The sequence below is a fragment of the Mesoplodon densirostris genome, chromosome 3 (assembly GCF_025265405.1).
Source record: "Mesoplodon densirostris isolate mMesDen1 chromosome 3, mMesDen1 primary haplotype, whole genome shotgun sequence".
Lineage (NCBI taxonomy): Eukaryota > Metazoa > Chordata > Mammalia > Artiodactyla > Ziphiidae > Mesoplodon > Mesoplodon densirostris.
This window is the reverse complement of record NC_082663.1, coordinates 96,891,827-96,914,201: the sequence shown is the minus strand read 5'-3', so window position 1 is coordinate 96,914,201 and position 22,375 is coordinate 96,891,827. Positions and strand designations below refer to the sequence as shown.

Genomic DNA, 22,375 nt, shown 5'->3' with positions numbered 1-22,375 from the left:
AATCCTTCCATAGCGATGTTGGTTGAGGTCATGCAGCCAAGAAACAAAAGCTCATATCCAGAATATGTGTCAATTCTGTCAGGATTAATTCACTCCCCTTTCTAAAATGGAAGGGGCCCAAAATTAAATACTTGCCACCAAGTGGCTGCTTGGTCTCCTCAAGGAAAGGTGCTGTATCAGGGTCTCAGCATTGGTCTCTGTTATTGGTAGTTAGGACATTTGACCCAAGCAGTAAGTAGCTAAATCAGCCTTGATGAGTAGGAGTTCATGCTGCTGGGCCCACGTGTAGCCCTCAATCCCTGGATACTCCATTCCAGCTCCCACTGTGTCAACACTGAGGCCAATAATAGAAGCACAATAACACTGTGCTGAGTCATTCTATTTGGCAGTATAGTGTCTCTTCAGATGATTTCTATAGGTAACACATGATTCAAAAATCTTCATATTTTCATGCTTATTCCTATATAGGTCTATCTACATGCCTCTTCCCCAAACCTTGTCCTTGATCTTCCAATCTTCCTCCTTCCAAGACTTTGGCTAACCAACCAAGTCATTAGGCATTGCCTGTGCGTCCTTGGGCCACTTTTTTCTTCACATAGAGTGGATGCACATGTATATAACCCAAAGTTCTGCCCACTGGATTTCTCCACACTATTATCTTTCCCTGGAGCTGAAGGAGAGGCAGTGGTCAACAGTGGAGAATGATATTGGGATCAGGACTTGTGCAGCTTACTTATGCCCTCTGGCTCCATTCTTTCCCATGTATCACTTGCATCTTACTACAGATTGTTGCTAGTCCTGCCAAACCTTATGATTTTGTGACTCTGACAGATCCCAGCTCAGTTCTGGATGTATGATCACTTCTATGATCAGATGCTTGTCTCAACCAGGGCCCAGGAGTACCCGAGGAACTGTTTTTCAAATTACGTGTAATTTTCCACTACAGGTGGCATTGTCTGACTGCAATGGGGTTTATGTTGTAATTGTTCAACTGGGGCATGCCATAAGCAGCACATGGCATCTTTTGCCATAACTAACAGCTCTGATATCATTGCGCCTGTCAGGAAGTATGGTTCAAGAGGGAGGGACAGGGCTTCCCTGGTGGCGCAGTGGTTGAGAGTCCACCTGCCGATGCAGGGGACATGGGTTCGTGCCCCGGTCCGGGAAGATCCCACATGCCGTGGAGCGGCTGGGCCCGTGAGCCATGGCCGCTGAGCCTGCGCGTCTGGAGCCTGTGCTCCGCAACGGGAGAGGCCACAACAGTGAGAGGCCCGCGTACCGCAAAAAAAAAAAAAAAAAAAAAAAAAAAAGAGGGAGGGACACTTACATTGCAGGCTGGACCTGCTGCTGATCCCTTTCCTGTTCTGGGTCTCACTCAAATCTAGAAGCTGTTTGGATGAATGGGTTGGAATAGTGTTTCCAGTATAAAATATGCTGCCTCCAGAACCTGAAGAGTCCCACCAACCTCTATGTTTGCTTCTGAGTGGGGGAGCTGTGAAATACAATACTTTGTTTTTTACTTTGAAGGGATAGGTTGGCATATCCTAGATCATCAGATCCCTAAAAACTTCACTGATGTGGTAGGGCCCTGAATCTTCACAGGGCTTATCTTCCACCCATGGAGGGCATGTATCTTACCAAAGGCTTCGATGTGCTTGCAACTCCCTGTTCATCCAGTTCAAGTAACACAATGTTATCAAAATGTGGACCAATGTGATAGTATATGCAGATGACCCAGATCCTTTCTGACTATGTTATGTTCTGAGGGCGAGTTACTATCCATAGTACACTGTTGTGTATTCATAATGTGAACTTTCTGGTCCTCCCACCTAACAGGGATGGAAAAGAAGGCATTTACCAGATCAATGGCCATATACCATCTATCTGAGACCTTGTTAATCTTCTCTAACAAAGATGCCACATCTGGTACAACACCTACAATTAGAGCTAAAACTTGGTCCAGTTTTCAGTAGTCCACTGTCATCCTCCAGGATCCACCTGTAGGGAACTGGTCAATAAATGGGTATGTGATGGAGGCCACCATTTTAAAATCTTTTAGGTCTTTAAGTGTCGTACTAATCTCTCTCCTCCCCAAGACGCAATATCATTATTTCCTATCTTGGCTGTGAGTATGGGGCAATTGCAAAGCTTCCACTTAAGTCTTTCTTTCTATAATAGCTCTTATGCCACAGATAACTGTCCATGCCAGTTATATTCGGGTATGGGGGAAAAATGACCAATAGGTGGATTCGTAGACCTGGCAGACTCACTATGAGCTATACCTGGGCCAGGACTAAGTTTATTACCTAGCCCCCATATGCTCCCACTGTAATGGGGGCAGGGACCAAGTGATGATATTTGGTCCCTAGTTATCAGTGTCAGCTTGGAAACTGTGCCCCAAAGTCCTCAAAACATTGGGTATTTTCCATTTCCCAGTGTATGGTTATCCAAGTAAATAAGTCCCTTTAAGGAAGTAGTTGAAAAATCATTAATATTATGCACTTGCCATGGTGTGCAGGGTCCTTCCTCCTGGAGATTTGGTCCTTCTGTCAATCAATGAGTTTTGGGTCTGAGAACTGGCTCAGGACCAGAAACTGGAACAAAAGTCATGACTTTATTGTGGTGGCTGCTCTCAACCTCCCGATCATCCATTTTTTAGTTCTTTAGGTTATCTAGATTGGGCAACGCCCTTACTGGCTGACCATCTACCTTGTACCTACCAAAGCTTCGTTCCATTAACCATCTCTATAGCTCTCTGTGGATCAGGATCTTTGGTTGCCACTCTGACCCTGCAGTTCATTAAGATAATTAAACCACTATGCACCTCCTGGTTAAGTGCCACAACCTGGCATCTATTATTTCACGATCTCACCATCCCCACTGATATCAGGGCACCCAGCTCTGTGGCAGCATTTCCTACTATTAAGTCCTGGCCTTCAGAAGACAGCCACTACCGAGTTTCTAAATGATGCCAGTGTCCCTATAAACAGTGACATATTCCTTCCCGCTTTGGTAAATGGAGGAACTTCCAGGCGGTCTTGCCTTACACAGTATACTCGCTTTAGCCCACACACTTCTCTAAGGTTTGTAACCTCTTCTTCCCCTTGTCTGCTTGGAGGTCCTGTCATACCTCACTGAGCTGGGCCAAGTGTAGGGGCTCAGCCTTTCTCCAAGCTTCCAACTACCCTAGCAGGGTGTCAGCACTGTCTCCTCAGGGCCCTGCCAGTGTTACATGTTCTATCATTGGAGGGCTTACACATAAAACACTCTCCCTCGTCCAGCTTTAGGTTCCTTCCCCCTTAAGCCAGAACCCTCAGGATCCAGGCCCAAATATATGCTCTTGGCTCTTCCAGGTTTATTCTGGCAAGGTTCTGCAACAACTTTGGCAGCCCTAGCACTTCCCTGGCCCAATTATATTGTCTCGACCCGACTGGCTTGGTGATCAGAGCAGGTGAGGCAAATCCTCAGGAGGGTGCATGTTAACCTGCAAGGCAGAAGCTTCTGCATCCTCTCCAAGCAAGGAGGAGGAAGGGAGGGAGGGGTAGCTTAATGGGAAGAAGTGGGCTACTTCTATAGGTCCGTATCCAAGATTTTTGTCCCTGACCTTGGCTTAGCAGACATGATGAGGCTGGAATCCAATCTTCTCTTGAACTTTGCCCATCTTACAGTTAAGGCCTGGGCCTGATCCTCAGCTTTTTCTGTCCTCCAGCTGCAAGAGATGAAAGTCTTTTTATACGTTGTTAAGAAGCCCTTCTGGTCTTCATACATAGCCTTTAATCGGTAATTAATCACCCTCAGCATTTCTCTAATGGAATGAATGCCTCTAAGAATAGCCATCCAATTCCATACTCTTCATAATTACTAGTTCTCTTATATTTCTCAAATGCCTGAGACACTGTCCCTACCAAGGCATTCCCAGTTCACCATCAGTGAAGGTTTCAACAATTACACTGCTACGGCATGCTAGTGGTGAACCATGCTCCACCTGCCACCAGTAACATGGTCTTCTGTTGCCAGCCTGCCAGTGGGTGGTCCAGCTCTAAAATCTCATTTTGGAATCTGCTTCCTCAGACCATTCTTGGCTCTAACTGTTTTAGATGGGCTCCCCTGAAAACCAGACTGAGATAGTGATTTGGATGCAAGCTAATCACTGTGATATGCCATTGGGATCAAAGCCTGAAATCTAAAGGAAGTAGGATGAGGCAGAGGGAAGAGTTAAACTGCAATGCAGTCATGACAAAGGCTTTAGCTGATCCCATGGGTAGCACTGGAGCTGGGATGGCCTTTCCGAGTTGTCCTGCCTTAGCCAAGTGGGTTGGGCTTTTATAACTTGGATGTAGGATGTCTTTGGAGAGGAGTCGTCGTGACTTCAAGTGAAGTAGCTCCCTTCAGCTGGTGGCAATTCTCAGCAACTCAGTTGAGTGCTCGTAGCCACCAACACTGCCAGCAGCTGAGGAAATGAGTGCTTCAGTCCTAAAGGATGCATGCCACAGCATCCACTACAGGCACCGAGGCACCTTCTCCTCTGCTTTACCCCAGAGTCCACGTGCACAGCCTCGGAATTCTAAAATATCACCAGTACCAGGATTACAGAAAACAATTTAATTTGGGAGGTGGGCAGGGAAGGTCTTTTAGTCTTTAGTGGTGTATAGTCAAGAGTTTTAAAGTCATGTGAAGCAGTTCCCTTTTGGGTGATTAGGCCACCAACTCATCACATAGTTCAATTTATCTGCTTTGCTTTTAATTTTTAGGGCTTACTTTTTTAAAATTTAAGTTTGATTACTAATTACTTAAAATATTTACAGGGTTTCAAAACAAGGTACATTCTAAGAAGTCTAGCTTCTATCCCCACACTTCTGCCCTGTTTTCTCCTTCTCACTATATATATAATATATATGTTGTATATATGTGTATGTATGTATGTGTGTATATATATATGGCTTATCCTTTCATTTAGAAGTACACACAACACACACACTACTCACTCTCCCTTTTTCTTACATAACTGGTAGCATACTGTGATGGTTAATTTTGTGTGTCAACTTGACTGGGGCATGCGGGTGCCCAGACATTTGGTCAAACATTCTGGGTGTTTCTGTAAGGGTGTTTTTGGTTGAGAGTAACATTTAAATCAGTAAACTGAGTAAAGCAGATTGCCCTCCCTAATGTGGATGGGCCTCACACAATCAGTTGAAGGCATGAATAGAATTAAAAGGCTGACCTCTGTCCAAGTATGAGAAATTCCTCCTTCCTGACTGCCTTCAAGCTAGGACATCGGCACTTTCCTGCCTTCAGACTTTGAGTTTTATAATAAATCTCTTATTTAAACAAAATCACCAACTTGATGATTTTATTTAAAAAGATTTATTATAAGGAATGCGCCCCTGTGATTATGGAAGCTTATAAGTCTCAAGGTCTGCAGGGTGAATTGACAAGCTGGAGACCCAGAGAGCCTAAGATGGAGTTCCAGTCCAAATCTGAAGGCTGGAAAACCAGGAGAGCTGATGGTATAGTTCCAGTCTGAAGGCTGGCAGGCTTGATACACAGGATGAACCCATGTTTCAGTTCAAGACTGAAGGCAGGAAAAAGCCAACATCCCAGTTTGAAGGCAGTCAGGCAGGAGGAATTCTTTCTTACTTGGATGAGGGTCAGCCCTTTTATTCTATGCAGGCCTTCAACTGATTGGACGAGGCCCACCCACATTAAAAAGGGCAATCTGCTTTACTCAGTCTACTGAGTTAAATGTCAATCTCATTACACACACACACACACACACACACACACACACACACACACTACTGGTTCTGGAGAACCCTGACTAATACACACACCATCAATATACTTTTTTCCATCTTGATTTTTGTTCACTTAACATTATATTCTAGGGATCAATTTTCAGCAATACAGAGAGATATTTTTCATTTTGATAGCTTCATAGGACTCCACAATGTGGATGTAATCCAGCTTTTCAACCAATCTCCTTCTAATGGACATTTGGGTCATTCCAGTCCTTTGCTATTACAACTAGTGTGGTAGTTACAATAATTTATTCAACCATTTCCTTACTGGTGGGTATTTAAGATATCTCCAGTTTATTATTATTTTGTTTTAAAAAGTTGATGAAATAATTACCTTTGTATATAAAGATATCCAGGAATGCTAAGAGAATAGAGAGTTCCCAAAGTGAGTCACAGGGTACGTATGATATGTGTATTTTTGATTTTTAAAAATTTCCACAGAACTTGGCATATTCTTTTTTTTTTTAAGTTACAGTAAATTACATTCCCACGAGCAATGTATGATAGTTCTCATTCCTCACATCCTCTCCAACACTGGATACTGTCACCCCTTTTAATTTTTGCTAATATGACAGGTGAAAATAAAATCTAATTGTCCTTTTAAACTTGCATTCCCTGGCTACTAGTGAAATTAAGCATTTCTACATATTTAGCGGTCACTGAGAATTAGTTTTCTATGACTTGCCTATTTCTGTCATTTGCACATGACTGGGTTTTCTTTTTCATACTAGAATATAGTAAAAGATGAAACCCTTTTGACTATTTCTTGAGGTTTAAGTATGATCCGGCCCAGAAGTTTCCCTAATTTTGGTACATTCTAACCAAATCAAAACTTAAATCTTTCCATAATCCACCCCCACCCCCCAAAAAAAGGGAAAAGAGAAAAGTGTGGTACTGCATATATGTCCATGAGGACAGGGACTTGTTCACCTGGCACATTCAAATGACTGAAGACCAGGGACCTCCCTGCATGTTCTGCTTTGCATAACCTTCCTCTAGGACTTTTATACATCTCTGAACTGATGGAAATTCCAATAATCACAGACTGAGTTTCCTGTTGCCTCAGTAGGATGAGGTTTAGAGTCAGATTAATTTTATTTAGAAAAAACAGTGACTTTTCTTACACCCTAGAGCTTGGAGTAAAATTCATACATGTCACACATCTAAGGAAATGTTTCAAAAAATAATATTTGGGGAGGGAGGACTAGAATTAGAAGGAAAACCTTAGTCTAACTGGAAGAAGAATCCCACTCATGAATCCCAAGATAAGATTAAATAAGAAAATGTGGGCAAATTATGAGAAACCAGAATATGAGAGTATTAGGACTTAAGAAAGCCTTGACTTTGGGATGAAACAAGCGGGGCCCCAAAGGGTTTTGTGTTCAAAAGCAACTAAGTATTTGCTATGAAATTATTTTTCATCATCTTAGCAAGAAGGAATCAGATGCAAGACTTAAACCTATGTGTATAAAACGGATTTTGCAATTTCTCAATATGGACTTTAGAAAAGATTTGTCATCTCCCACTCCAGATCTCATCCTACACAATATACAATGAGATACACTACTCTTGACTTGTGAAATAATCGAGTTTTAGAATAATGAGGTTCTGAATATTAAAAATGTAAGTATAAATTAAATAAATCAACATTAACAGTTGCTTAACAGTGATAAAATATACTTTTATTTACTTCGTTGAGTCAGGGGGTCGTAAAAAAAATTATTGCTAAAGTAGATACCAGGCAAACAGAACGGTGCTTTAGAAGTCCAGTTACCTTGGAGTTTATTTAAACTAAGAGAAAAAGGTCATAATGTTTTCATGCAATACATACTTCACTCTTTAAATAACAATTCTGACAAATAACAGAGAGAATTAAGGAATGCTGTATTTGTGATCCATACAAAACACCAACATTTTGGGTTATACATAATTTAAAGAAATGTCCCAAACACTTTTCAAAATACTGTAGTAGCCAATACATAGAGGCATGCCTTAGGTGGCCATAGGAATGCAGTTTAGAAAATAAAGAAAAAAATCACACTGTAACTACTCAATTTCTTCAAAATCACTGAGCAAGAAAAGCAACAATGAACTTCCATACTGATTTTACATAACTTCTATACAGTACCTTGACTTAAATCCAAGAGCAAAAGTTAAGACTCTCCTCCTCTATTTTTGGTAAACAACTGCATGGTAAACTTAGATGACATTTCCCCCGGATTTTACCTGGGAGTGGCCTTTTAAATTTTTTATTTAAAAGAGGGCAGGTTTGGCACTTTTATACTGATGTCACCAATGTTAATATTTCTTGGGATCTCAGGAAGATTCATATTCTTTACAGCTGATACAGCACGGGCTGGAGCTCCCGCTAAGCCAGCCTGTATACAGAAGCAAATAAAAGAAAAAGAAAATGTACAGCTCAGGTGTAGCCCATCACAAAACACTAAAACTGGAGGACAATGATAAAAGAGTTTCATAAAACAAGCTTAGAGACCAGATGGTAGTTTGAATTGGTATGGAATGGTTACTTTGAAATACTAATCTATAAAGAGAAAACAGTTGACACCTTAAAAAATACAGTGAATACATGCAATGATAACAATGTAAAGATTTAAATACAAATTAACCTGTACTACAGAAACATCACACACAATATTCAAATGACAAAGCTAGATCTTCACTTATATTTTGATTTAACGGACTTATGATATAAGCATAAAGCATATTTTACATTAGTTTCCTTATTAGACATCTCTTGCAACAACTGTGATAGATTTTGGGTTTTTGTTTTTCAACTGTCATGTATTATTACTATATGCTGTGAAATAAAAACTGAAAGTAATAAATCATGTTTGTTTAGTTTCTTAGGGCTAAACCCTTAAAACATTTCAAAACAATAAAGTTTTTAAAAATTATTTTTTAAAATTGTAGAGGCTCTTCTAAACTTTTCTAGGAAAGTTCTAGGACATTTAAAAAAAAAAATCAGGCTTTTAAAGTGAAGCCTCAGGACTTCCCTGGTGGTCCAGTGGTTAAGACTTTGCCTTCCAACGCAGGGGGTGCGGGTTTGATCCCTGGTCGGGGAGCTAAGATCCCACATGCCTCGAAGCCAAAAAACCAAAACATAAAAAGAAGCAATATTGTAACAAATTCAATAAAAATTAAAAAAAATAAAGTGAAGCCTCAATCCAAAGAGAACGGTTCTGCCTAAAAATGAAACTGCAAGAAGAGGATCAATCCAACCCTTCAATGAATTAGTAAAAATATAATGATTAAAAATATTTTGTCATATAAAGTAGATTCAACATATGTTCAGTTTACAATACACAAATTTAGAGAAAGAACAGCATAAATGCAAAAGGTAGGATGTATATAAATAAATGAATTCTAAAATTTCCAATACCATTAGTGTACAATATTTGGCTTTCATCTTAGTTGGAAAATTTATAATTTGTGAAATAATTTTGAGAGAAAATATGCTTAAAAATAAAGAAAAATGCATATATATCACTTTTCTCAAATAGCTACATCAACAGTCTTCATATTTTTATGATTTAATTTATATACCAATTAGATTTCATCAATCAGGTTATGTAATAAAGCCAACAAACAGATGTGAATTCAGTGTCATACATTATCTTGCACAAAAGCAATTAAGTAACAAAAACAAATCTTCTACTTTGCTTAGATTACATATATGAGACAGTGTCCATGTAATCAGAAAGATTAGTTTTAATGTCCCTTTTTGTAATTTAGTTTTTTTCTCTCATGTAATCCTACCTCTTTTGTTAATTAAAAAAATAATAATAATAAAGCTGTTACCTGAGAAAAATCTTGAGTGATACAAAATAGGCCAGTGTAAACTATTTGCTGAATAAAGGATACAAACATTGTTAAGCAATGAAATAAAAGCCATGGATTATCAAGTTAGAATTGGAAATAATAGAAAAATCAGTAAAATAGTATTTTATATGGTCCACACAGGCAATGATAAGGGTGATATGGATGAAAAACTCCATACCCAATTAAAGACTGAAAAGGGTTGGAGAATTCAATTTCTATAATTTAATGGAGTGTAGTTGTTTTTGATGTATAACTAAAAATTTGACTGACCTCTACATTTATACCTACCTGAAGCAATGCAGTTTTTGTTATACCCCACCTCTCTCCAACTGCCCCCCAAAAGATGTTGGAGATATAGATGAATATTATTTAGGGTAGCATGAATCATATTCAAAAGGATCTTTAACTTGATCTTTTCAAGTTCAGTGTTTAGCTCTCAAAATTTAGAATGGTTGAGAATCAGAGAAGACTCTAATTCAAAGAGCTTCCTTTTGCTAGGAAGTATGTTGTTTGCCAAGGGAACAAAAATTATTTTACAAACTTACAGATAACCTGGAACTAAGTATCATTTTTCCAGTAGAAGGATTTTATATTTTTTCTAATTAAAAAATCAATTTGCCACTATTTCTACTTTGGAATTTCTATACAGGGTGCTAATTATGAGTAGGCTATAGAAAAGTAATGACAAGGTATTTAACTATAAACATTTTAAAAGGAATGAATTATTAGAGGATTTTATTATTGAGAAAAAGAGAGAAAAGGTAGGGTGTGTATGTGTGTGTCCGTCTGTCTGTTTTACTGGATGCTATGGTTAACATTTATAAGTAGTAAAAATACTTTTTTTAGTATTAAATGTCATTGTCAAGAAGCCTTCTTTTCCATAATACCCTGTACCATGAGCAGCTAAACTAAAGAATAAAACTTCATCCTGTTAAATGTCATTAGATTAAGTCGTTTCTTTGTGACCACAGATGGTGTTGACTGTTAGCTGCTAATGAGAATACATAAAGTCAATATAGCAATTGATTTCAATAGCATACATGTGCCAAATTCATATTATGTAAAACCAAAAGAAGTTTCTAAGTCAACAAACTACAATTTCTCTAAACATAAGCAGCAAGCCATAGACATGCAAAGGATGGTAACTACTCAGAACACGCAAATGAATCAAGAGAATCAAATTATTTCTCAAGCATGTTCAATACTTTTGTGTAGTTATGTCACAAATTTAGATGATAGTAAATTTAAAAATTGTAATGTGTACTTCAATTAAGTTTTAATTAAACTAACATTTTAAGAAATCAGTTCTGTAGAATATAAAATGTAAAGAAAAATATGAGAAGGACTGTTGATCACTACTCAGATGCTTAAATGAGCTGTCAATGTTTATATACAAAAACTCAGGGTTTAAAAAAAAAAAACTTCATGTCACTCAGGTAGTTAACACCAGAACTGCTATAAAACACATTTCAGTTTCAGACTTCCACGAACGTGAACTCTGAAACATTTTTATTAAAGAATAAAATGTAAAAGAGGTAATTTGCCATTAGGAAATAAGTTTGCCAACACAAAGGTATAAAGGAATTTTCATCTTAGTTAAGATTTTTTTTTAGTAAGATATACTCAAAACAACAAGATAACTTTTATTAAACACAATTTTTTTGAACACTATAATTTACAGAAATTAAGTTTACCTGACTTGTTAGTGGTATGTACAATTTAAAATGTAAAAATAAGATAGTTCTGACAGTACAGCATAGTTCTTATAGATTTAAGATTACACAGTTGACATAAAGGAGAAATAAAAAGAATGAAACCCTACTGGAGAAATAACTTGTTTCCATCTATGTTGTTATACTTGAGCACCACCATGGCAGGTAAACTGCAGCAACTCCACTAACAAAAACAAATACATGAATCCAAAGCAGTTAAGAGTATGAATCGGATGGAAGAATGAAGTACAGCATATAAAAGAATGGTCATGTTTTCTCTCCCATGAGATTAAATAAATTAACAGAATTAAGAGAAAGAAAACAAAATGAAGTCTGCAAGTATACCAAAATGTGGCCAAACAGAAGACTTATACAGACATACTCTCAGAAATTTCAAGCACTTGAATCACAAAGATAGTAATGGATGGATATGATTTGTTTTTGATTTTGTTTTTAAATTGCCAGACCCAAAAATAAACAAAATATGTGCAAGCGGAACTGAAAAAGCAGCATTACTAAAATATATTTCAAAGAATCTGAAGACTCCCTTTTCCTCATGCAATAAGCAATTAGCTTTCTCCAAGGGAAAAGGAAAGAACCTAGATATTTACTTCATCTAACACATAAAATATCCTACCATCTTAAAATATTTTTCAAGCTTGATATATAGCATAATAAGATGGTAGTTGAAATAATTTGTACATACTAAAACCTTTACCCACCCATCCTGCTGGAAGTTGCTATATGCACATTTATAATTTTGACCTAACAGCAAAGTGAAAGAACATCAACATTAATAAACACAGTATTAAATGGTTTCAGACTCAAAATCATTAACAAAATAATGGCAGATTTTGAAAGCATGCTGTGAGCAGAATAGAAAATGTCAATATTTTAATTTCTGAATTTAAGGCAGAATAACTTTTAAACTGGGGACAGCCTTGCTCTTTGCTTTAAAGGCAGTGCTTTAATACTGTAATTATAAACAGATTAGAAATGCTGATGACGGTCCTCTAGTAAGCAAGAACTATGGCATTTTATGAAAATTTTTATCAAAATGAGAATATTAAAAAATTTTTAAACCTTTCAGTACTAGTCATTTTATGTAATCTTAAATTACAGCTTTAACTTCTAGCATAGGATTTACCTGTGTGAAATAAATATAGCAGACCAATGTCATTTATGGATTTAATATAAATAGTTTTGACCCTCACAAGTGACCTCAAGGGTCCTCATCATAATTCTGAATAAGAGAGTAACTGTGCATGTCAAAGTAGAGGGGTAGAACCAACTCACAAGCTGGCTTTCCAACATCTGTATCTTAGGGCCGCTTTTCTTGTTCTCTATTCTTTGAAAATAGATACTTGACTTAAAAAAAAAAAAAGCAAATTACTAGTTCTAGTGATGGAAGACCTAAGTGATTGATGGTTCTTTGGTAGAAAAAGCAATTTAACATAAATTAAAGACTGGAACACAGAAACTGGCAGTAATTGAGATCAATGGAGTAAATGAGACCATTACATATTTTCTATTCCCAGGATAAAGTAATACAGATCCAGGGTCCAAAAGTGGTGTCCCTAGCTTCATGATACATAGCCCACTAACTTGGGATAAGAAATTGTAAAGCTACCTGTATGTTGCTGCTTCTTAAACACATCCAGAAAGTAGTAATTTAGTGTCTAAAAGGCAATGCCAAATTCCCAGTGGCATTTTTCTAATTACTAAAGTGGTTAATCTAACTTGTTAAGTTTACACATTTTTTTCCCTGCATGACACTCAATAAAGTATTTTCATTTTGAAATTTTTAAATGGAAGTATATAAACATTTTCATTTTTTTGAAATGGCTTTGTACAAAAAGGTTGTTCATCACCATCTCTACATGGAAATGTTTAAAGAGTAATTCACACAGGTAACTTATGGTGTGTAAAATGCACAGGAACTAGCAGAGAAAATTTAGTTTTGTACGGCTAGGAGTCTATTTAAAACATTTCCAATTTTTGCCAATATGCTTTGCAAAAATTTTCAGGGTTTACAATACCTCATTGAGTCTTACTATGGTATGTTTGGATATCAGAAGGTTGCTACAGTGAAGATCCATTTTATTTTGGTCAATATATTTAATTCCATGTTTTAGAGTATTTATTTCTATTTTAGAAGATTTCTGATCTTACTTTTTGTTGGCTACTTCTAATATTCACCTGTTAGTCAAAACTACAAAAGCAATTGTTAAGACTTTGGAACTGAAAACCATTAGATGGGGAGAAGGGGACTATTTAACAGTCACTGTTCTAAGCCTTTACCAGTTCCCACTTTGTATGCTAATCGCTAAAGGTTCAGCTTTTGGTTTGTAAATTCACAGCTTCCAAAACCCAGCATACAATTTTATGTTAGAATCCTAATTTAGAAACATGGGGGAAAAAAATCTGTGAGAGCTAAATTAAGGTTCTGCCATATGATGCTAAAAATAAACTCTGATTTACATACAAAGTAAATTGTCATTTCTACAAATGTAATTTGTCAGTTAAATGACAATGTTTTAAAAAAAAGAACAAAAAAACTTAAACTTTCCTTTTACAATGCAGGCACACAAAACAGAACAAACATGACATCAATGATATACTAGTAAAATACACTAAGTCCAATAAAAGATGAATAAACTACAAGGAGAAACTAGAATGGAAAATAGGCTACAGGGACTATATGGGTTCATTAACACAAAGAATTTTTGAGTCTGGCCTAAATAATTAATTGCCTTTGACATCATTTTGCTTTCCCTCTGTTAAAGTACATTTTTCTCAAAGTCAGCAATACCTTGTCTACCTGTCCTGTCTGGGAGATTGAAAGATAAAGGTCTGTAAGAGAGAAGAACGGAAAGAGCTAGAAAGATCAGGATGTTCGGAAAAAAGAGGACTGACTTTTAAAAAGTAGTGACTAAATTCAGACCCATTTATTCATCTTGAAAATCACATGAAATACATAAAAGCTAACAAGTCTCCCCAACCCCACCCCTCTACCTCCACCCCCAGGGAGTCCTTTTACTCCTAGGCAGATTCCTGAGTGCCTCTTACACTTCCCCCAAATCCCACCAACCTCCCAGCTTAAACCCTCCTTTCCCAAGACCCCAATGTTATAGTAAACCATTTATCTATCAAAGCAGGATAGATGAAAATATATTCAGAGCATATCTTTGCTTCTCGTCTCTTTAAAGATCTGGGTGATCTTTGCTTCTACCTGTCTAGGTAATGGGAATTAAACTGGTTCACTTTTGACTGTTACCGGAAATATACTACTTTTAACATAAAATAATAAAATCTTTGATTTCTGACAAAGTAAAGGCAACTCGATACATCCATGTTATATTTTAAAAGCTGTATCTTAATTATATCCAGGCTTTTTAAAAGATAAATGATATTCTAAACATTACTTAAATTAATTTTTAAAACATGATAAACAGGTCTTTTCATCAATCATGGTATTCTGAACTTTAAGATTTGCTTTGTAGCTTTTTGCTTACATAATACATTTTAACTAAAATTTTGTAAGAGTAAGATTAATAAAAGCTTATAGCTTGCTCTCAAATAATTTTGGATTATTCTGCAGTCATATATTTGGTAGATATAACCAGTTTAAATAACATGGAAAAGGAACCCATATGAAAACTCTTGACATTTCATTGCGTCTGGAATAAAGCTGGTGGCCTTCCAAACATACTTAAAATATAGGAAAATTACTGAAAAATTACACAAAATCAACATTATTTCAACACAATTTCTTAAAGTATGATCAGAACTATATGGCTTCACTGTGACTCAAAATCCTACTTTATGAGGAAAATATTAGCAGACATCACATATAGAGAAACACTTGATAAACATATGTTAGTTCATCCATCAGTTTTAAAACATACTTTTTTTTGTAAAGGAGAAAAAGAAAAACTAATTTGGTAGCAGATAACAAATGATTATACATGTTAAAAGACAATCAGTGGATGAAAAACAAATATTCACCAGTATTCAAAACCATTTTAAATAGCATGTTTAAATAGCATGTTTCTGTTAAAGGACTTTAAGTTATAATGTTCTTATAACTATTTCCACTGAAAATGTAAATTCTGTATTTTACTGCTCTTTATAGATTAAAAAAAACTGGCTCATTAACAAAGTTTTACTGGACAATCAAAAAGCAAATATCCATTATGTAATTATTACAGGTCCTTCATGACTTCTGTCAATATTATATATAGCAAACCTAAGGAGGAAAAGGTGGGCAGGTGGGAGGAAGGGCACCACCAATGGAAAGGAGTTAAATACCTGGAAATGTGATAATTCCAGACAAGAGGTCGATATATTTTTACAGATGATTACATGGAATTCACAAATTACCACATATCCACTCATTTTAGACTAATTATTAATGGATTGTATCACTGTCTCTTGGCATTTAAAATCTATAACCATATAGTTTTGTAAAGCAAGGTTTAACAGACATAAATTTCAAGTTATCATTTTAAGACTTTAAAAACTATAGCTTAGAGTTTATGGTAAACCTTTTGCCATACTGAACAATACACTGCAAGCCAACTCTATTAAATAATATTCTTAGCCCTTTTCCTTGTCCTAAAATGAAATTTTCTCTATTAATCTAGTTTGTTTTCCCTTTTCAAAAACCAGTATTTTAAAAATTGGCTGTAGAACACACAAAATATATACAATTACTTAAAAAGTCATAATTTTAAGCTCTTCCCCATTACAACCCTCTCCTTTGGGAAACCAAGGAGGATGATAACTTGAGATAAGGAGAAATGAAGGACTATTTTAATTTAAGACAGAACATTGGAAAATGTTTTTATATAAAACTTCAACTGTTTCTAATCCTCAGATTTCAGATTTATCCACCATCCTGTGTTTCATTCCATTTCAATGAGCACAGCATTTTAAGCTGATCCTTTGAAGAGCCAACAAGATAAAAATTCTTCAGAACTCACCTGTTGTAAATTAATGCTAGCAAATTTTTAATATCTTTCTGCTTTTATAGTAATATTTACTTTAGATCAACCAAATAACTGTACTAATAATTATAAATAAAATTATTTACTGCATTATGACTATAAATACCAAAGGTAAGAGTATCCTCAAACATGTGTAGGTATTGAATGAGATATCAAGACTATTCATCTTTCTAAATTTCTGTATAGCAATAAGAAACAACCAAAATCATGTAAACTTGAGAGGCTCAGCTACAGCACCTGTTACTGATATTCAGCCTTGTTACTGAGGGAAGAGTCATACAATTCTAAAGTAGACTTTTACAAAAGGCTAAACTGCTGGTTGGTCCTCATTCACTCAATTTAGCAGCACAAAGTTAGCTGTATATAACTAACCAAATCTTTCTCTTCTAGAATGCAATAAAAGCCATGAATACGTGTATCATTATATGGAATGTATGATCTAGCTAACTTGTCAGTGAACTTTAGGAAGGATCCAGAATTAAAAGATTAGAGCATTGAATTTCTTCTTTCAATGTGCACTCAGGCCTACTAAGCACCCATTATAACATTACTTCCTTATGAGAATTCCATTTTCTCTCCTTTCCTTTTGCAGAAATAGTTTTATAAAACACTAAATTTATATATCTTTAGAAAACCAGTTCTAAGACTTCCTTGATAATTAATGACTCAGGTTTAATAACAAATATTGATTGCATTATTCATAATTTCTTTTTTAAGCAACAAGAATTGGGAATTTTATCCATTACCCAAAGCAATTACGACTGTGGTTAAAAGAATACACAAACCTATTTGGTGGATAGTGGTCACAGAACATTTAACATACTAAAATGTGTATATTCCACTTCTTTTTAAAATCGAATAAGCATACCAGCTGTACCTAAAGGGTGATACTGAAGGACAAACAGTGAAAGCTACAAATCATGCATAATTTATGATCATGCTTATTACTACCTTCATTAACTAAAGCACTTGCCATTCTTACCTCAGATTTCTCCAGTTTATTTTGTGCATCAATTTGTGTAACAATCTCATTCATGTTGGTCTCCAATACCATTCCCCCCATCACCATTTCCGCAAGAATATTGTGAACCTAAAGAAAGAAAACTCACTATAAGAATGTTTCATGATCCCAGTAATTTTTCTTTCAAATACTGCTATTTTATGAGCTGTAAAATAAAAATAATTTGGACTGAAGACTCATAATACACTTATGTCACTACTGTGAAGCCTTAGGCAATTATACAAACCTCTTTAAATCTTAGTTTAATGAGCTGTAAAACAGAGATAATAATAGTATCTCCTTCATAGACTGATGAAAAGATTAAGTGAGGTCAGTGACCATGGAAGTGCCCAAAACAAAGTAAATGATCAATAAACATTAGCTACCATTATAGTATCAGGATTAATGCTAAAAAAAAAAGACCTATAAAGGCCTTTTATACCTGATTCTTAGTCAGTAATTATTAAGTTGTTTTATGCTCAAGGTACTCAATGAGGCTATGTGGCATTCCTACAGGCTCTAGATTTAAAATGAAGTAAAAGTTTCTTTATATTATAGGTACTTTAATAATGCTTTTACCCCAAAGCCCTCTCTATATATCTAATTACTCAGATTTTTTATGATCAAATACATCTTACAATGTCAAAAAACAACATTTTCCATTGGGGAGAAAAACTATAACCCAGGTGTTTTGTCATAAGGTATTTACTGGATCAAAAATCACCAAGTCAAAGCTGGAGTGTCACAGAACAGTATACTGTGCTATAATTTTTAAAAAATAATGTGGCAGCATTAAGAATGGAGACTCTGAAATTAGATAGGTATAAATACTGACTCTATCACTTATTAGTTGTATACCCTTCAGAAGTTAGTTACTTGACCTCTCTGTTACCTTATCTGTAAAAGAGAGGTAGAAATAGTATGGGTACCTCATAGAACTATCATAAGGATTAAATAAATTCAAGTGAAGCACCTAATAGGTGCTTAAAAAAAAAACCTAATAGGTTTTTTAAACAAAAACTTTTAAAAATTAAATATATAATTATACTGTTCGATTTTCATTCCTTTTTAAGATTTCATGCAAATGTACTCATGATTTTTAAAATATCCTATTATTTATTGTTTCATTTTGCAAAGATGGACACCTCACATACCAATTTTGAAGAATTACAGAAATTACTTTTCCTTAGCAAACAAAACCAGAAGCTACAATTGTTTTAAACAATAGTGCTAAATATCATCACTTCTCCTACTATCTTTTCTGTTACTAGATACCATTTATTAAAACTCCATTTTGATGCTGCACTTACAGTATCTGATTTAATTCTCACATTAACCTTTGTTACAGCTGAGAGAATAAACCAGCTTACTCAAGACGCATAAGCTAGTATGCGGTAAATCAATGACTCAAACCTAAATCTGAGTGATCCAAGTCCAATACTTTGCTTTCTTCTGTTAACAATAATAAATGAAATTGATACAGCAAATCATAATCTATGAAAATTCAATTAAAGGTCAAGAAGATAACTAGGTGATAAAACAAAATTACCTTATAATAGCTAATAGGTACTGTATGCATAAAAAGTGTTTAGAAAGAAAGGCCATGGCCAGGGTACAGAGATCCATTAAAACTTCTGTTTTAGCAGTGGAAATTCCTCTTCTCTTTTTAAAACAAATTATTATGCAACAGCATGACTTGTAATGCTGATAGAAGTGTAACAACTCCACCACCCTCATTTTGCTCAGGCTTTCTTATGGGTTCATCCCTACATATACATTGTACTATTGCCTTTCGAAACATCTCAGAACACAAGCACTAGATTGGTGGAAACTACAGATTGCAGCAATACTGAAACATCTACCAACTTTAGAGGTAACAAAATATGAGCAGCCTACAAATGTGGGTCATATGTAAGAAATTCTAAGAAATGTATGTAAATATGTCCTTAAAGTAAAAATAATGCCTATGAAAGCCAGTTCAGATCCAGAAGAGACAGAAAATACAATTGAAGGGCCTGTGAGCTAAATTCTTAAACATAATCTCACTTATTATAAAGATAATAAATGCCTAAAGAGTGTATTCTCAGTGAGGAGGTACAATACGCTATGTAGAAATTTAAGGAGAGGGCTTCCCTCATGGCACAGTGGTTAAGAATCCGCCTGCCAATAGAGGGGACACAGGTTCGAGCCCTGGTCCGGGAAGATCCCACATGCCGCAGAGCAGCTAAGCCTGTGTACCACAACTACTGAGCCTGCAAGCCACAACTACTGAGGCTGAATGCCACAACTACTGAAGCCTGCATGCCTAGAGCCCATACTCCACAACAAAGAGAAGCCACCACAATGAGATGCCCGCATACTGCAACAAAGAGTAGGCCCTGGGGCCTCCCTGGTGGCGCAGTGGTTAAGAGTCCGCCTGCCGATGCAGGGGATACGGGTTCGTGCCCCGGTCTGGGAGGATCCCATATGCCGCGGAGCGGCTGGGCCCGTGAGCCATGGCCGCTGGGCCTGCGCATCCGGAGCCTGTGCTCCGCGACGGGAGAGGCCACAACAGTGAGAGGCCCGCATACCGCAAAAAAAAAAAAAAAAAAGAGTAGGCCCTGCTCGCTGCAACTAGAGAAAGCCCGCGCACAGCAACAAAGACCCAACGCAGCCAAAAATAAATAAATAAAATGAATTTAAATAAATAAATAAGAAATTTAAGGAGATAAACATCGTGGGAATGAGAACTAGTAATTGGGAGGCTACTCCAATACTATTCAGATTATGGTGTCCAAAGTAAGGTATGTCACATGAGGAGGGGAAATTAAGAAGGTGAACATGTCTATTGATAGAAAAGTTCATGTTCCAAGAATTGACAAGAATTTTTGGCAGACTTAATAAGAGAAAGAGGATGATAAAGCTCTGCTTTTAGCTTAGCCCTAACTCTATGTTTGACATATTTCAGTATTTTGTTTTATAAATTTTACTTAAAACAGATTTTTATGGAAATAAAAGGGTAACAATATGCTTATAATACAACTCATCTACTAAACTGCTTTGATGTTTACCTAAAAGTTCAACGAGTTTTCACTCTCTCTTATGAATTTTTATAGGTATTTAAGTGTTTAAAAAGTGGCAAATACCACACTAACAGTGTATTTTTGCCTTTTTCTTCTGGACATAGACCGTAACTTCTAAATTTCATTTTTATTTTTTTTTAATCACAATATAAACCATACAGAAACTTATATATAAAAATAGTCTCTACCATCCTCTGCTTCTGTTATTAGGTCCCTCTATCTAAAGATAATCACAGTTAATTGTATCTTATATATCCTTCTAGAAAACTTGTTATGCATATACTTGTTATATATGTGTGTGTGTGTGTATCTAATGTACACAAATGAGATCACATTGTACACATTATTCCCACAGTTCTACAAGAAAATAAAGATTGAATTGTTGGTGCTTTGTGACCACCTAGAGGGGTGGAATAGGGAGGGTGGGAGGGAGGGAGACGCAAGAGGGAAGAGATATGGGGATATATTATATGTATAACTGATTCACTTTGTTATAAAGCAGAAACTAACACACCATTGTAAAGCAATTATACTCCAATAAAGATGTTAAATGGGGAAAAAAAAAAAGAACGACAAAAAAAAAAGATTGAATTGAAAGTTAGAGGCAAGAGAAAATGAGCATTATGAATTAATAAAATAATAAAAGTCACTGGAACCAGATATATGTACAAGAATGATCAATGAAACTGTTGGTAAGAGCAAAGAAAAATACAAAACCAAAACGGTGAATCTACACTATTATCACACACCTAAAAATGAGAAATATACAGATTCCTCAGAAATATTGGTAAGTTATTAAATGAACAAATGAGAGGGACAGAACACTATCTATAATATGGTCCCATTGAGGTATACTAAAAAAATTACACACATACACACACTTGGATACACCCAGAAAAATTCTGGAAAGGCATGAAAATAATTAGAAAAAAAAAGACTTTATTTTTTTAAGAGCAGTTTTAGGTTCACAACAAAATTAAGAGGAAGGTACAGAAACTTTCCCATACATACAGCCTGGCCTCTGACATGCACAGCTTACCCAGAGTGGTAAATATGTTACAACTGATGAACCTACACTGACACATCATAATCACCCAAAGTCATAGTCTACCTCAGGAGCTCTCTTTTGGTGGTGTACATTCTATGGGTTTGGATAAATATGATATATATCTATCATTATGGTATCACACAGAGTATCCTAAATATCCCCTATGCTCCACCTATTCACCCATCCCCCTCCCTCCCCAAGCCTGACAACCACTAATCTTTTCAGTATATGCATAGTTTTACCTTTTCCAGAATGTCATATAGTTGGAATCACACAGTACACAGCCTTTTCTGATTGGTTTCTTGCACTTAGTAATATGCATTTTAAGGTTCCTCAATGTCTTTTCAGAGTTTGATAGTTCATTTATTTTTAGCACTGAATAAAATTCCATTGACTGAATATAACACAGCTTGTTTATCCGTTTACCTACTGAAGGACATCTTGGTTGCTTTAAAGTTTTGGCAACTATGAAAAGAGTTGCTATAAACATCCATGTGCAGGCTTTTGTATAGACATAAGTTTTCAACTCTTTTGGGTAAATACCACGGAGCACGATTGCTGGATTGCATGATAAGAGTATGTTTAGTTTTTTAAGGTATCGCCAAACTGTCTTCCAAAGTGACTGTATCATTTTGCATTCACACCAGAAATGAATGAGAATTCCTGTTGCTTCACATCCTTACCAGCATTTGGCGTTGTCAGTATTCTGGATTTTGACCATTCCAATAGGTATATAATGTGCTGCAAATATTTTTTAATAGATAGTAGTTGCCTAAAGAATGGGACTGGAGGACTGAGGAAGAAAGGAGACTTAGCTTTCCTTCATAGTTTTTGTTTGTTTGTTTGTTTGTTTTGAAAACTTTTAACACGAGCATATATTGCTTAAAAAAAAAAAAACCTTCCTAA

The 22,375-nt window shown here is 35.9% G+C and overlaps 1 protein-coding gene across 1 annotated transcript in view; it reads right to left on the bottom strand.

Annotated features, from left to right (window-relative positions):
• Positions 1-7,458: 7,458 nt before the first annotated feature.
• The window catches only part of AP3S1 (adaptor related protein complex 3 subunit sigma 1), a 67,685-nt gene continuing 52,768 nt past the window's right edge, over positions 7,459-22,375 (bottom strand). Inside the window, exons 5-6 of the mRNA XM_060093271.1 lie at positions 17,342-17,449; positions 7,459-8,176 (exon numbers count right to left, since the gene is read on the bottom strand). Of these exons, the coding sequence (XP_059949254.1) occupies positions 8,048-8,176; positions 17,342-17,449 (237 nt within the window). The 3' untranslated portion in view covers positions 7,459-8,047. The remainder of the gene's footprint in view (positions 8,177-17,341; positions 17,450-22,375) is intronic.